The 12812-nt window shown below is 35.5% G+C and overlaps 2 protein-coding genes and 1 gene segment (V, D, J or C); 1 reads left to right on the plus strand and 2 right to left on the minus strand.

The window, feature by feature from the left end:
- sez6l2 (seizure related 6 homolog (mouse)-like 2) overlaps positions 1–12812 on the plus strand; it is a 70293-nt gene that overhangs the window by 14508 nt on the left and 42973 nt on the right. The gene's annotated exons all lie outside the window — the stretch shown is intronic.
- LOC103392960 (uncharacterized) overlaps positions 1–12812 on the minus strand; it is a 25808-nt gene that overhangs the window by 6467 nt on the left and 6529 nt on the right. For 2 of the 50 annotated variants that reach the window (XM_025064409.1, XM_025064392.1), the window contains exons 3-5: positions 10855–10871; positions 7744–7788; positions 4685–4978 (exon numbers count right to left, since the gene is read on the minus strand). In XM_025064409.1, coding sequence (XP_024920177.1) covers positions 4685–4978; positions 7744–7788; positions 10855–10871 — 356 coding nt within the window. Of the gene's footprint in view, positions 1–4684; positions 4979–6076; positions 6307–6392; positions 6450–6998; positions 7054–7294; positions 7350–7743; positions 7793–10063; positions 10080–10854; positions 10877–11282; positions 11303–12022; positions 12033–12812 lie in introns of those variants that run through there. The other 48 variants (XM_025064402.1, XM_025064390.1, XM_025064407.1 and 45 more) reach the window with 44 other exon arrangements.
- LOC107989886 (Ig heavy chain V region 6.96-like) lies at positions 7031–12669 on the minus strand. The segment is given in 4 exon segments: positions 7031–7049; positions 10854–10866; positions 12139–12439; positions 12519–12669. Coding segments are annotated over 4 exon segments (367 nt in total).

Genomic DNA, 12812 nt, shown 5'->3' on the forward strand with positions numbered 1-12812 from the left:
TGCTTTGTCCTCTATGTAATGTCTCTATTTTTAGGCTAGATGGCAGAGTTGTACTATGAGTATTGCTGATTGCTTGCAGTCAAGTGGAAATTTACACAGATGTTACAGCGTGACAGGGCAGAGTGACCACAGCGAGCAGCAAGCGGAAATAGTGAATAACACCCAGGTACAAAAGAAGCCCAGAAAGGAGAAGTGAAACAGCTGAAGAAGCAACGGTGCGTCAGTGACAGCAGGTGTTAGGTGTGGTTATTCCAGTTACAGTAACAGGGTGTACATTTGAATATCTGTTTACATGTTTCACATACAGCATGTGGCCACTTGTAACTGTCATCAAGGTTTCAGGGTTCAAGGCTAAAACTGAGAGAACAGAAACTGAGTGGCAGTTTTTGTCCATCTCACAACGAGATGGACACACTCTGTGGATGCAGGTGGTGATGAACAGACACATGACATAATTAAAACAAATAAGTTGAAACGTTGGCCGGACTACACAATCTCCAAAGCTAGTTTCCAGTAAAGAAAAATAAATCCTACGGCTTTAAAATAACACAGAAATAATAGATAATAACCAGGTCTGTTTTACCAAAAAATTTATTTTGGAAAACAACCAAAGCTGCGTACATGCAATTGAAAAAATGAAAAACAAAAACAAATAAACAACGAGCAAATAATTACATTAAAAGTGAGTGGGATATAAAGAAGTGTGTATTGGTGTATGTGTTGGTGTGTGTGTGTGGGTGAGTGAGAGAGACAGAGAGACAGAGAGACAAAGCGAGAGAGAGAGATGCTCGCTTCATTTAATCTGAAATGATAAAAGACAAAAAAGATGTTTATGAAAAGTAATGAAAACAATACTGGAACCAATTCATATTTCTGTTACAATAGAAGTATTAAAAGCAAGTAAATAAACATATATTACTGGCATCCATTTAATTTTGAGTGAATTTTAATAATTAACACAGGCTAGTTTTTGTAAAATATGTCAAAATAATACATAGGAATCACTGTTGGAGTTTGAGGCAATTGTTTAATTAATTTATTTGTAAAGTGACAGATTTCTTTGTCACAATATGTAAAATGTTTAAAGTTTAGAAGGCTTTATTTTTAAGTAATTTGCTTGTTTTTGTTTTCTGATTAATTGATATTTGAACTGGGTTTTGATTTTTGATTGTGTCAAATGAATTTTACCATCTTAACAGCTGGCTGCACGTCTTTTTCAGTAGAATATGATGAATATTTTGTAAAATACCAATAAATCAATAAAATCAGATGGAAATTAGATTTAAAACCAAACAACAGCCATGCAGTAGAAGGCTTGTTGGAAAGTCTAACGCTGCAACCTTGCTCCTATCATATAAGTGTGCTTTATCATCTATTTCTATGGAATATTAACATGTGCATTTGCATTTCTTTCTATTGAACATAGAAAACAATATATTACTATATTATATTAAAGATAATGTGGTGATTGGGAATCTATAAAACTATCCTTACAAATATGTAAATTGTTTCAAAATAAGTGGAAATTAACATTTATTTTAGATGGATTTAGAATTATTAATAATGTAATAAAGTTTATAGCTGTGTCTGTTTCTCATGTATAATACATGCTTCTGATTACAACAATTAGACTCAGCACTACCTTGAAAGCGGTGGTTCCAATAGCAAACAGCAGCGTGATGAGGAAGAGAAGGATGAAGGTGATGGCTGTGTTTCTCATGTTATCTTCTTCTGGTTCTACAGTCCTATCCAATTTAGTCACAACATCTAGATCAAATGCAGAGACGTATTTTAGTTAACACCAAAGAGGCATGACAAATAAATGAACCTTCACTATCCTACAGTGATACAAAAATTAAGCCAAACTGTTTAAAATATGCTGTGACCCGTTCCTGACCAAAAATACGTTGTCGTCCTAATGTTAACCTCATCGACGTCGTATTAGTAGTAATGTCTACATGTAAAAGTCAGTAATACTGATTTGCACGTGAAAGACTGCATAACAGTTAAGTTTTGCAAAATGTGGCTTGCAATTTTGCAATTGTATTGTATAAAATTTACGAGAGCGTTGTCTTTTATCGGGGGTGCAAGACCCAGTAGAGGAAACACTTAGGCACACAGACACGTCACACAAACAGTGCTATTCATAAATCTACAGTACACAAAAATATGTGATGTGTTAAAAATGCATTTTCTGTGGCTCAATAATGTTAGAGTGTCGTGGATTTGTTTTCAGTAAATACATTGTGAGTCTGAGGTTGCTTAACCCAACAGTGAGTAAGGCCTTTTACTAAAGTTATTATGTAACAATAATAATAATAATAAACATGGTGGTCGGACAAATACATTCAATACGTGGCTCAAGTTGTAACAGAGACGTGCACAACAGCCAACAGACAATAACACAGTTGCAATGTAATATTTTTTATTGAGATTTTAAAGCTGCATAAAAAGGACAAACAAAAATGTCAAATCACACGCAACAAACATCAGAAGACGTAGCAACACAAAAAATGTCATCTACTGGGTCGTGCATTTATCAGGGATGTTGAGGCTCAGGTTTACCATATTGATTTTCTCAAATGTTTTGTAGCCGACTGATCGGATGATAACTTTGTTGGTATTGTTGACCACAGATTGGTGGTAAACTGCACAGCTGTACACCATGTCGTTATCGTGCCACTCCTTGAAGCTGAGTGACATATGGCCATAAGCACTATAGGATCCATCATTGCTTTCTATAGGGCTGGTGGTATTGAAGTCATGTGTGGGGTTTACTGCTTGATCATTAACAAGCCAAGTGATCAAAACCTCCTTAGGGTAGAAGTCTTTCACATAGCAGGTCAGGGTTACTGTCTCTTTCTTAGTGTTTTCTACTGGTGTCATCATAAACACGGAAGGACTTTGGATATCCCGTTCTGCAAACACCAGAGCAAAATTAACACCTACTGCCACATGCAAATGTAACTACAGTTCAAAATGTAGAGTTATACATACAATCCGAACATGTGTAATGGCATGAAAAAAGAAAACATTTAGGAACTTTCTTTCTAGTGAGAAATGGATTTAACATCTTACCAATATTTCTTTCGAAGGCTTTCTTCATTAGAATATTGGGACCTTGAACCACGCAGAAGTACTTAATCCCCTGACTCCATTCGTTGTATGTTATGTCAAGCGGAAGAACAACTGATGATTGTTGATTATCAGGTACCACAGAGGAGCTGGCCATTTTGTTTCCATTTTCGTCTTCCCAGTAAACTTTAGTCACTGGCTTCCTGATGTTGACCAGACATATCACTGATCCTTTCAAGTTCAAAAACAGATCCTCCAGTGATGGCTCTTCAATGTGTATGTCAGCATCTGTAGACATGCATCCTGTACTGCCTGAACAACAAATCAACAAACATATTAGGCTACTGTTGAATCATTGTTATTACAATAAAACAAAAAAATCTGGGAAAATGATCAAGGTTACTCACCACATGAAGCACAAGGGTTGTAGGTAAACGGTTTGTCTGTTGTTTTGTCACCTGCGGCGTTTTTCCCTTTGAACCTACATGTGAGTTTACTCGGAGTGGGCACATTTTTGGACGGCAGTGTGAGAAAACTTGTTGCACTGTAAACTGTACCATTCTCAGTTTTTTGCCCCTCAGTCTGTGTTCTGATTTCACTTATTTGGCCACTGATTTCCTTGTTGTTCAGCAGCCATTGGATATCGTAATGTTTTGGTGAAAAGTTTTCCGCCACGCAGACAAAGGAGGCAACTTTGTCTTCAGAGTTGGCCAACACTTTAAGTTCTGGGTCTTTGTAAAATGGTTCTGAAAGACAAACACATCCACAGATATACAGTATGCATGCAGAAGCAAAGTAATTTATATATGCAGAAGCAGAGATGAAAATAGATATATTGGATCAGGTGACCTGGATGTAGAAGCATGTGTTCGTTAACACAGTTATGCAACATGCCTGAGTAAATACATGTTCTGATCAAAGAAAAACTGTTACTTAGATACAATTTTGTTAAAAAAAAAAAACCAACCAAACAAAAACAATGGTTTTACCCTGACTTCTGCATATACATTTACTTTTCAAGCAAGCAAACAGAGACTGAAGAGTTTGTAAGGAGGTGTGTGATGACAGGGGCGTCGTAAGCAGACCACATCTAAAACTTTGTCTTCAGACAAGAGCAAAGAACAAACATTAGAGTATATTAATAAAGGGGAAAAAAACCAGAAGCTGAATAAAAAGCAGGTTTCAGCTTTTAGCTTCCAAATCCACCTACAACATAATAATAATTAAATTAAATTAACTATCATTATTTGTATTATTGCAAACTACACAGCACATTATTTTAGTCTCTCTATATATGTATATATATATAAAACTATTTTAGTAATATCTGACTATTCATCCTTTACAAATTCTGTAATTAAAAAAACATGGGAAATACATGATAGATTATACTACATATATAATAATAATTTTCAAATTAATTTATTAACATTTTAGTGTTTACTTTTCAACATTTGTTCCTACTAATTGTATCAATATCTTACAATTCACTGTTTACCAGTTTTTAAAATAAATATACTTTTAGAATCATTGCCTACTGAAAACTCTGCCATGTCAATAAACAAATGTACTTCACTTGAACAAATAAAATGTTAAATATTGGCCTTACCGACTATCTCGACGTTCTTCTCAACCTCTCCTGCAGTGTTTTTGGCTTTACATTTGTAGATCTTCTCTTTTGTCCAGTCTTGTCTACTGACTTGGATTTGACTGATTCCTGTATAAGTGTTGCCGCTCAGCATTGAAGGGTACTGTACGGAATCCAGAGCAACTCCGTTGAGGGTCCAGCTGAATGTTACTGAGGATGGTGTGAAGCCAGTGGCCAGGCAGCCAACAGTGACCGTACTTCCAAGTTCATTACCACATGGTGTCAGGGGAAATACAGTCGGTATAATGGCAGTGGCTAAAAAACAAACAAACAAATAAAAAGATTATGTTATGTGACATTATGTTGAAGGTAGCTGGGTAGGTAGATAGAGATAGAGAAGAAATTTCTTACACACATTTTGTAGTTTTTTTTTTTTTTGTTACAAAAGGACAACCCACTAATATGCCTTAAATACAAAATACATTTCACCAGAGTTTAAAACACCGATAGACAAACAAGTTCAAATGTATACTTTACCTGATACATGCTGGAATTATTTAGTCTATCCGACGTTATATTCAGTTTAAAAAGGATAATCAACAGTTTAAAGTTGACGCCACTGTCTAAACCAACACTAATGTTTGTGCAACTGATTTTATACATTTTTTGTTTAAAAAAGTTTCCCCACCACCTGCAGAAACTGTTGTCCCTGTATCGTAAAAGTCAAAAGGACGAAATGGAACAATTTGGAATTTTCAATTTATTAATACAGTAGCGACATTCTTTCAATTAATTTCGCTGTAAGCTCATTGAATTAATCAAAAGAATACATACATTTCATCGCCACATATGGCACAAATTATCCAGTTTTATTTTAAAGAGATAATACTTTAGTTTTAGGTGGAGTTTTAGGATTTTTTGCAGAAAAAAAAACTAACGGAACAAAACGATATAGTTGTTACATAAAAAAAAAAAGTTTCACCATCTAAAATTCTTACCTTAGGTGACAGTATCCAGCATGTATTTTCCCCAGTGGTAGAGATACCGGTTATCAACGCTCAATGAGTCAATTTATACACATGCCAAAAAAACATAACTGCTTCTACAAACCATTACAACGTAGTTTGGTAAAAGAAAATTAAAATTGGCGATGTTGCCCATTCCGTAGCCCAGTAGTTACAGTTTACTGTCACACTATCCAGTGGTCAGCACACGCCTAACCCAGAGTGATGTTAATACTTAACTGAACAGTAATACGATTTTCTTTTTTAAAAAAAATTAAAATACAAAAAACATTTGTTAAATTACACATTATTTGTCAAAAGATTTCTTCATTTAAATGAGGCTATGACATTGTCATGCAATTTAGAATTTACTATAAAAATGTTACATTTAAAGTTCTACAGTTCTTACCTGACGTTACGGTGACCATCGTTCCTTTCCCCCAGACGTCCAAAGCATAATAGTCACAATGAAACTAAGTAATACCCACTACATTCAAAACCTCGACCAACATATTTAACCTCTGTCACAATGTTCTTGTAGAATTTAAAGATTTCAAACACAGAACAATGCAGCATTACAAACCAGATAACGGGATATTGACTGAACATTGACTAAGACACTTAATGTCCATTAACTGTAAAGGAACCTTGACATTTCTTTGAAAAAAAAATACATTTTGTGAATTTAAAATCTCCACATGTAGTGTAGAAAAATAACTTCTTACCTGACGTTACGGTGACCATCGTTCCTTTCCCCCAGACGTCCATAGCACCATAGTCACAGTGAAACTAAGTAATACCCACTTCATTCAAAAACCTTGGCCGACATATTTAACCTCTGTCACAATGTTCTTGTAGAATTTAAAGATTTCAAACACAGAAACATGCAGCATTACAAACCAGATAACGGGATATTGACTGAACATTGACTAAGACACCATAAAAAAGACGTCTACATTTTTGTTTGGGGAAAAAAACATTTTGCGAGTTTAAAATCTCCACATGTAGTGTAGAAAAATAACTTCTTACCTGACGTTACGGTGACCATCGTTCCTTTCCCCCAGACGTCCATAGCATAATAGTCACAGTGAAACTAAGTAATACCCACTTCATTCAAAAACCTCGGCAGACATATTTAATGTCTGCCAATATCTTTGTAGAGTTTAAAGATTTAAAACACAGAACAATGCAGAATTACAAACCAGATAACTGGATATCGACTGAACATTGACTAACACACCATAAAAAAGACCTCTACATTTTTGTTTGGGGAAAAAAACATTTTGTGAATTTAAAATCTCCATATAAAGTGTAGAAAAATAACTTCTTACCTGACGTTACGGTGACCATCGTTCCTTTCCCCCAGACGTCCATAGCATCATAGTCACAGTGAAACTAAGTAATACCCACTTCATTCAAAAACCTCGGCAGACATATTTAATGTCTGCCAATATCTTTGTAGAGGTTAAAAATTTAAAACACAGAACAATGCAGAATTACAAACCAGATAACGGGATATTGACTGAACATTGACTAAGACACTTCATTTTCCTTTACTGTTTTTTTGGAAAAAAATGTATTTTTGAATAAAAATGTCCACACATAATAAAGAAAATGTATTTCTTACCTGATGTTACTGTGACCATCGTTCCTTTCCCCCAGACATCAAGGTCACCATCATCACAGTGAAACCAAAAAATACCCACTGCATTCAAAAACCTCTCCCGACATATTTTACTATTACAGTTTTATCAACTATAAAGAAGATTTCATATATTATAGAAATCTGAGTAGGACATTAACACATATTCGCACACTCCAACGTGTGTTTCTTACATACTTACGAGAGATTTTCTATGAAAACATTTTTGAATCTCTAAAAAAGATATGGAAACATTGAATGGCTTGCCTGATGTTACTCTGACCATCGTGCCTTTTCCCTAGTACTCAAAAACCTTCTCACAGTATTGACAAACGGATTAATGCACATTGACTATCGCCATTAAAATGGAACTTAGGAAAAAAAACAGAAAAAAGAAAATCAAGGAGCAGACAGGTAATAAAAGTTTCTTTTACCTGATGCGACGGTGACCATTGTTCCTGCTCCCCAGACATCGAGGTAGTCACAGTGGCAGCTTTTAGCAGCACTTCAGTGCAAAAACCATAATCAGCTTTCTTCCTACCACATACCATAGTACAGAAACACAGTTCACCCTGACAGTGAGCTTTGTCATGTTGTAGACAGAGATGTAACCATCAAATTAAAGTGGTGCAGTCGTCCCCTCGTACACCATTGAAAAAACGTGTGCTTAAACTTAAAATTCATGTTCAGGCTTTTCACAGCAGTGTCCGCTCAACTATTTATTCATTTAGCAGTTTTCCCTGGAGACACTTCACTTCCTCAGTTATGTGTAATGATGTAAAGGCTTTGGTAGACTTCCCAAAAGTGCTGTAGCAGAAATATAGTCAGTATTCACCTTTATTTTCCAGGTAGGACTTTTTAGCATTGTAATTGAAAATGTAATTGTTGTGTTTTTTTGGAAATTTAGGGACTTAAGCAGAGAGCACAACCTGTTCAGATGAGTCATTTGTTTTCTCGACCTGTTTTTCAAGACTGATATTAGATATTACAAGCCAAAGATGAAGAAAGAATATTCAGTCTGCACAGTGGTGCAACATCTGTGCTGGGTGCAGGTGAAGTGTAGCACTTTGCTCTTGTACAAGTAGATTTTCATCTTTATTCTTTATCCCCCTAACCTGCTGAGCATCCTTGTAAGCTACATCATTGCGTTTAGCTCCTTGATATTGATAATTCCTGTCTTCTGGAGATTCTACTTTTTTTGCCAACCTTTTTAAACTTTCCTTATAATTGTCAACACATCACCACATCTCTCAATTCCTTTGCTCTGTTTTCTACAACACTGCTATACAACTCACTTCCTCTTTTCTCCTTAACTGTATAGTAATCTTCCTAGTAAAGCAAGCCAACCATATCTTCCCCTGGAGTGTTGTTCTTTCACTTTTGGGTTACACTCCTAGAATAAAATACATACTCCCTACATTTAAAGTGTCAGTCAGCAGCACCAAATGTGATTCTACAGCCATTTTATTTGTTTAACAAGTCAACAAGTTAGTAGTACAGTTAACAACAAACCATGTGATACCATACATGTGATACCATACAGGCCAAGTGGAAAATGTGAGGTGTAGGCCCAAGTTCTTCTGTTAATTAATCACAATTGTTTTTATATTTATTGCTTGAACAGAAAGGCAAATAACAGCAGGTAGATGTCTGTGTTTTGTTGTGGTTGTTTCAGTGTTGGTGATGTATATTCAGTATGAAGAGTGAAGAAATCTCCACTGACACCAAATTCTTATATTCTGCTTATATTCTCTTCCTTGGAGATGTATGATCTGTTCCTAATTTGGAGACATTTGAGTCCACAAATTAATCACATCTGATCTGTATCCATATAAGGATTACAAATGTTACAGCTTTAAGTTGAACATGTGTTCTACATACATATTGGACTTGGCACCTGCTGCTGTTAACATCAAAATGCATTCCACACAGGGAACATCTTAAAACACGTGTCAAACTCAGGCTTTCGGGCCAAATCTGACCTGCAGAGTAATTATATTTGGCCCGCGAGATCATATCAAATGTGTACTAGAGCTGGCCCGCCAGAATATAGGCCCTATATACTGGCAGGAATGTAGTATTAGTGGTGTGTGCGCTATGTTATAACTCAACAAATAAAGAGACATAATGAGAAACAAATACTACTGATGTGTGTTTTATTTCAAATTGAATTCCTCTGTTTATAATATTAAGCTTTTGTTGTTCTAGATTCAATGTTTATTCAAAAATAATAATCCATATGAAAAAAAAATTAACATTACATATCTGGACAATTGCCGTCAATTTTTCAATAAATATAAAGCGACTTCGTCCCAGTTTGCTTATTTTGGCCCACTGTGAATTTGAGTTTGACACCCACGTTAAACTCTAATTAACTGAATGGGCGCACCAACCATTGGAGCATCGCTAAACACTGTCTCATGGATTCAACATCTTAGAGAGGTTACATATAGGCTCCAGATACTGTTTCACATCTATCTTTGTTTGAGATATGATTTAAGCGATGGAATTATTCATTTGGAAATGTGTCAAAATTACGACTCACGTCCTGATAAACATAAATTTGTTGCATCACAAGATAATAACTTGATTAAGGTGTTAACTATTTGTTAACTATTTGACAGCACTACTGTAATTTCTGGTTAAACAAACTTTAACAGTTGTAGATAACACAAGATTCTTTTTCCTTTTTCCCCCAATATTGAATAAGATATATGATCTCCAAGTAGTTTTTGTACAGGCATATATCACTGTGCCACCCCAGTTATACACAGCAGAACATGCTCTTACAAAAACCTCTGCCTGACAGTTCCACCTCACAACAGGACTTTGTTTAGTTCTTTTAACTACTTAAAACTCAATGAATGTAACTGGATTGAATCAATCTATCCATTTTAAGCTCATCACTATTTGTTTTTGATGAAAATTAACAAAAAAGCCATGTTTTGTCAAATTCATACAAACATTGAATCATGTCTGTAAAAGACACACATCACAGTACACCAAATTTTATTTTATTTTGTCTGTTTAAATAGGCTGCTATTGTGCATAAAGTAAGCAAAAAAACAAACAAACATTGTCTTAAGCTTTCATTTTTACCTTTCCTGCTTAAAAGACAGAAACAGAAAACCCACGCGTGTATATTCTTCTGATGTTGGACATGAAGTGTTATCTTCCTTCTCAGTGGCCACAACAATGTCCACTTGCTTCCTTTCCTGCTGGTTTCTCGTATGCACAAGATGTCAAGCTTTCTTGTTTATACCTTCACCATTCACTGACTGAACAGCTGATGTCTCCATACTCTGACCTGCATTCTCCAGCTTCTACGTCTACGTCTTCTATGTCTTGCTGCACACACACACGCACACACACGCACACACACACACATACACACATTTATGGAAAAAAAATACATTCATGTTTTTTTGTTTTGTGGCTTTTCTATTTATAAAATGAGCGAATTGTTTTACACTTGTACCTAAGAAAGGGGAAGACATGTCAGTTAAGGGTGGCTGTAGTTTTTGTATTAGTGTATATCACTGTGTCCACCCAGCTGCTATATATGCACAGCAGAATACACTCGTACAAAAACCTCTGCCTCAGAGTGAGATCAGCTTCTGTGTTACTGATGCTCTGATCATTTTTTTCTAATTCTAACTTTTGTTTTATTCATTTTTAATTCAAACAAATCACTGTGTAGTGAATGTGTATGATTAATATAAGTAGGTAAGCAGTAGGTTTAGATTATATATAAGAGCTTGTATCCAGTGAGACATGAAAAAAGGCGTGAAAAAAAAAGTTAATTGTTACTTAGAACAAAATGGAGATAACCCTAAAATCTAAAAACGTGTATTTGTATTTATATTTCTTCTGCTCATTTTTTTTCTTCTGTAATATTTACATTTTTGTTTCAGGAAAAGTACAACTTGACATAAGTCAGGGAGCAGTTTTTGTATTGCCATGTACCACTGTGTCCCACCCGTGTATATATACACAGCAGAACACACTCGTACAAAAACCTCTGCCTGCTGTGACAGTGTCAGGTCACAGCAGAAGTTTTAATAGTAAAGTGTTGAATGAAGAATACAGAATTCATATACATATGTGAAAATATATATACATATAGATATAGTTTATATATATGTGTGCTGGTGTGTGTACATACATACTGCAAATATATTAAAATGTGAAAAAAATTGGAAGATATCAAACCAGTGTTGTTTCTTTTGCACTTATGTTTTCTGTTTTGTAAAATTTAACACACTCGTACAAAAACTTCTTCCTGAAAGGCATCGATCACAGTATGCTTTACTGTATAAAAGGAAATTATGATCTTTTTTTCTTCTCCTTTCTGTTCTTCTTTCGAAATCTTTTTGGTGGAATTTCAGGCTGATCATTATGTATGTATCATTACATGTAAGGGAAACTAATCTGAGATCATTTTAACAGTTTGCCATTTTTGATTGTAAAATGATTATTTTTGCTGTGTACAATATCTTTTGTACACAGTTATTGGTACTGATATATGGACTACTGACTTTCAATGGTTAACGTTTCAGTTTGACAGATGACTGTGGAAACACCTGCTGTGGTGAGGCTTGTTTTCCTGTGGGTTATATAATAATGATCCACTGAGGACACTGACAACCACAAGGTCACACTTTATTATAACATGGTATTATCAATTATTAATTCCATTTCCTGTGTGAGTCTAACTGTTGGAATTCGCAATCATGTTTTTGAATCATCTCTCCTAATGGTCTGTCAGTTCAGTAAATACTTAGAGGGTGGGATTTTGTACAGCTGTTAAACCAACTTCAGTCACTGTGGGTCTCGAGCACAATAATAAACTGCAGAATCTTCAGTCTTCAGACTGCTGCATATACAGCTGTTGTTGTCTGTCGTCTCTGGAGATGGTGAACCGACCTCTGACTGAGTCAGAGTAGTAAATGTGGCTACTGCCTGTGTGAATGAAAGCAATCCACTCCAGTCCTTTTCCTGGAGCCTGTCTGACCCAGTGCATGCCATAGTCGCTGAATGTGTATCCAGAGCCTGTACAGGTCAGTCTGTGTGAATCTCCAGGTCTTTTAACCACTGCTTCAGACTGTGTCAGACTCTGACCATCAACACCTGTTGAAAACAGAGAGAGAAATTCTGTTTGTGCTGGAACTTGACTGATTCTAGGTTAAGCTGAGATAAAGCCCTTCACCTGCCCAGCAGACAGCTAACAGCAGCAGTCCTGTCCTGTACTCCATCATGTTCAACAGTGTGACCACTGATCTCTGTCCTCCTCTGTGGAGTCAGTTAAGTAGAGGAGGAGAACACAGGAGTTTGCATGGACTCCTCCTTACTGTGATCAGGAAAATGGATAGCACTGTGTCCACTCAATTCTTTCAGAAACTTGATTTTCTTTTAATAGTAGTAGTAGTTATCTTTAAATATTTAATAAATATACGTTTTTTAATATAATCAATAACAATCAATAAAACATAAACACTAAGCT

The sequence above is a fragment of the Cynoglossus semilaevis genome, chromosome 17, assembly GCF_000523025.1.
Source record: "Cynoglossus semilaevis isolate Cse_v1.0 chromosome 17, Cse_v1.0, whole genome shotgun sequence".
In the NCBI taxonomy this organism is placed as follows: domain Eukaryota; kingdom Metazoa; phylum Chordata; class Actinopteri; order Pleuronectiformes; family Cynoglossidae; genus Cynoglossus; species Cynoglossus semilaevis.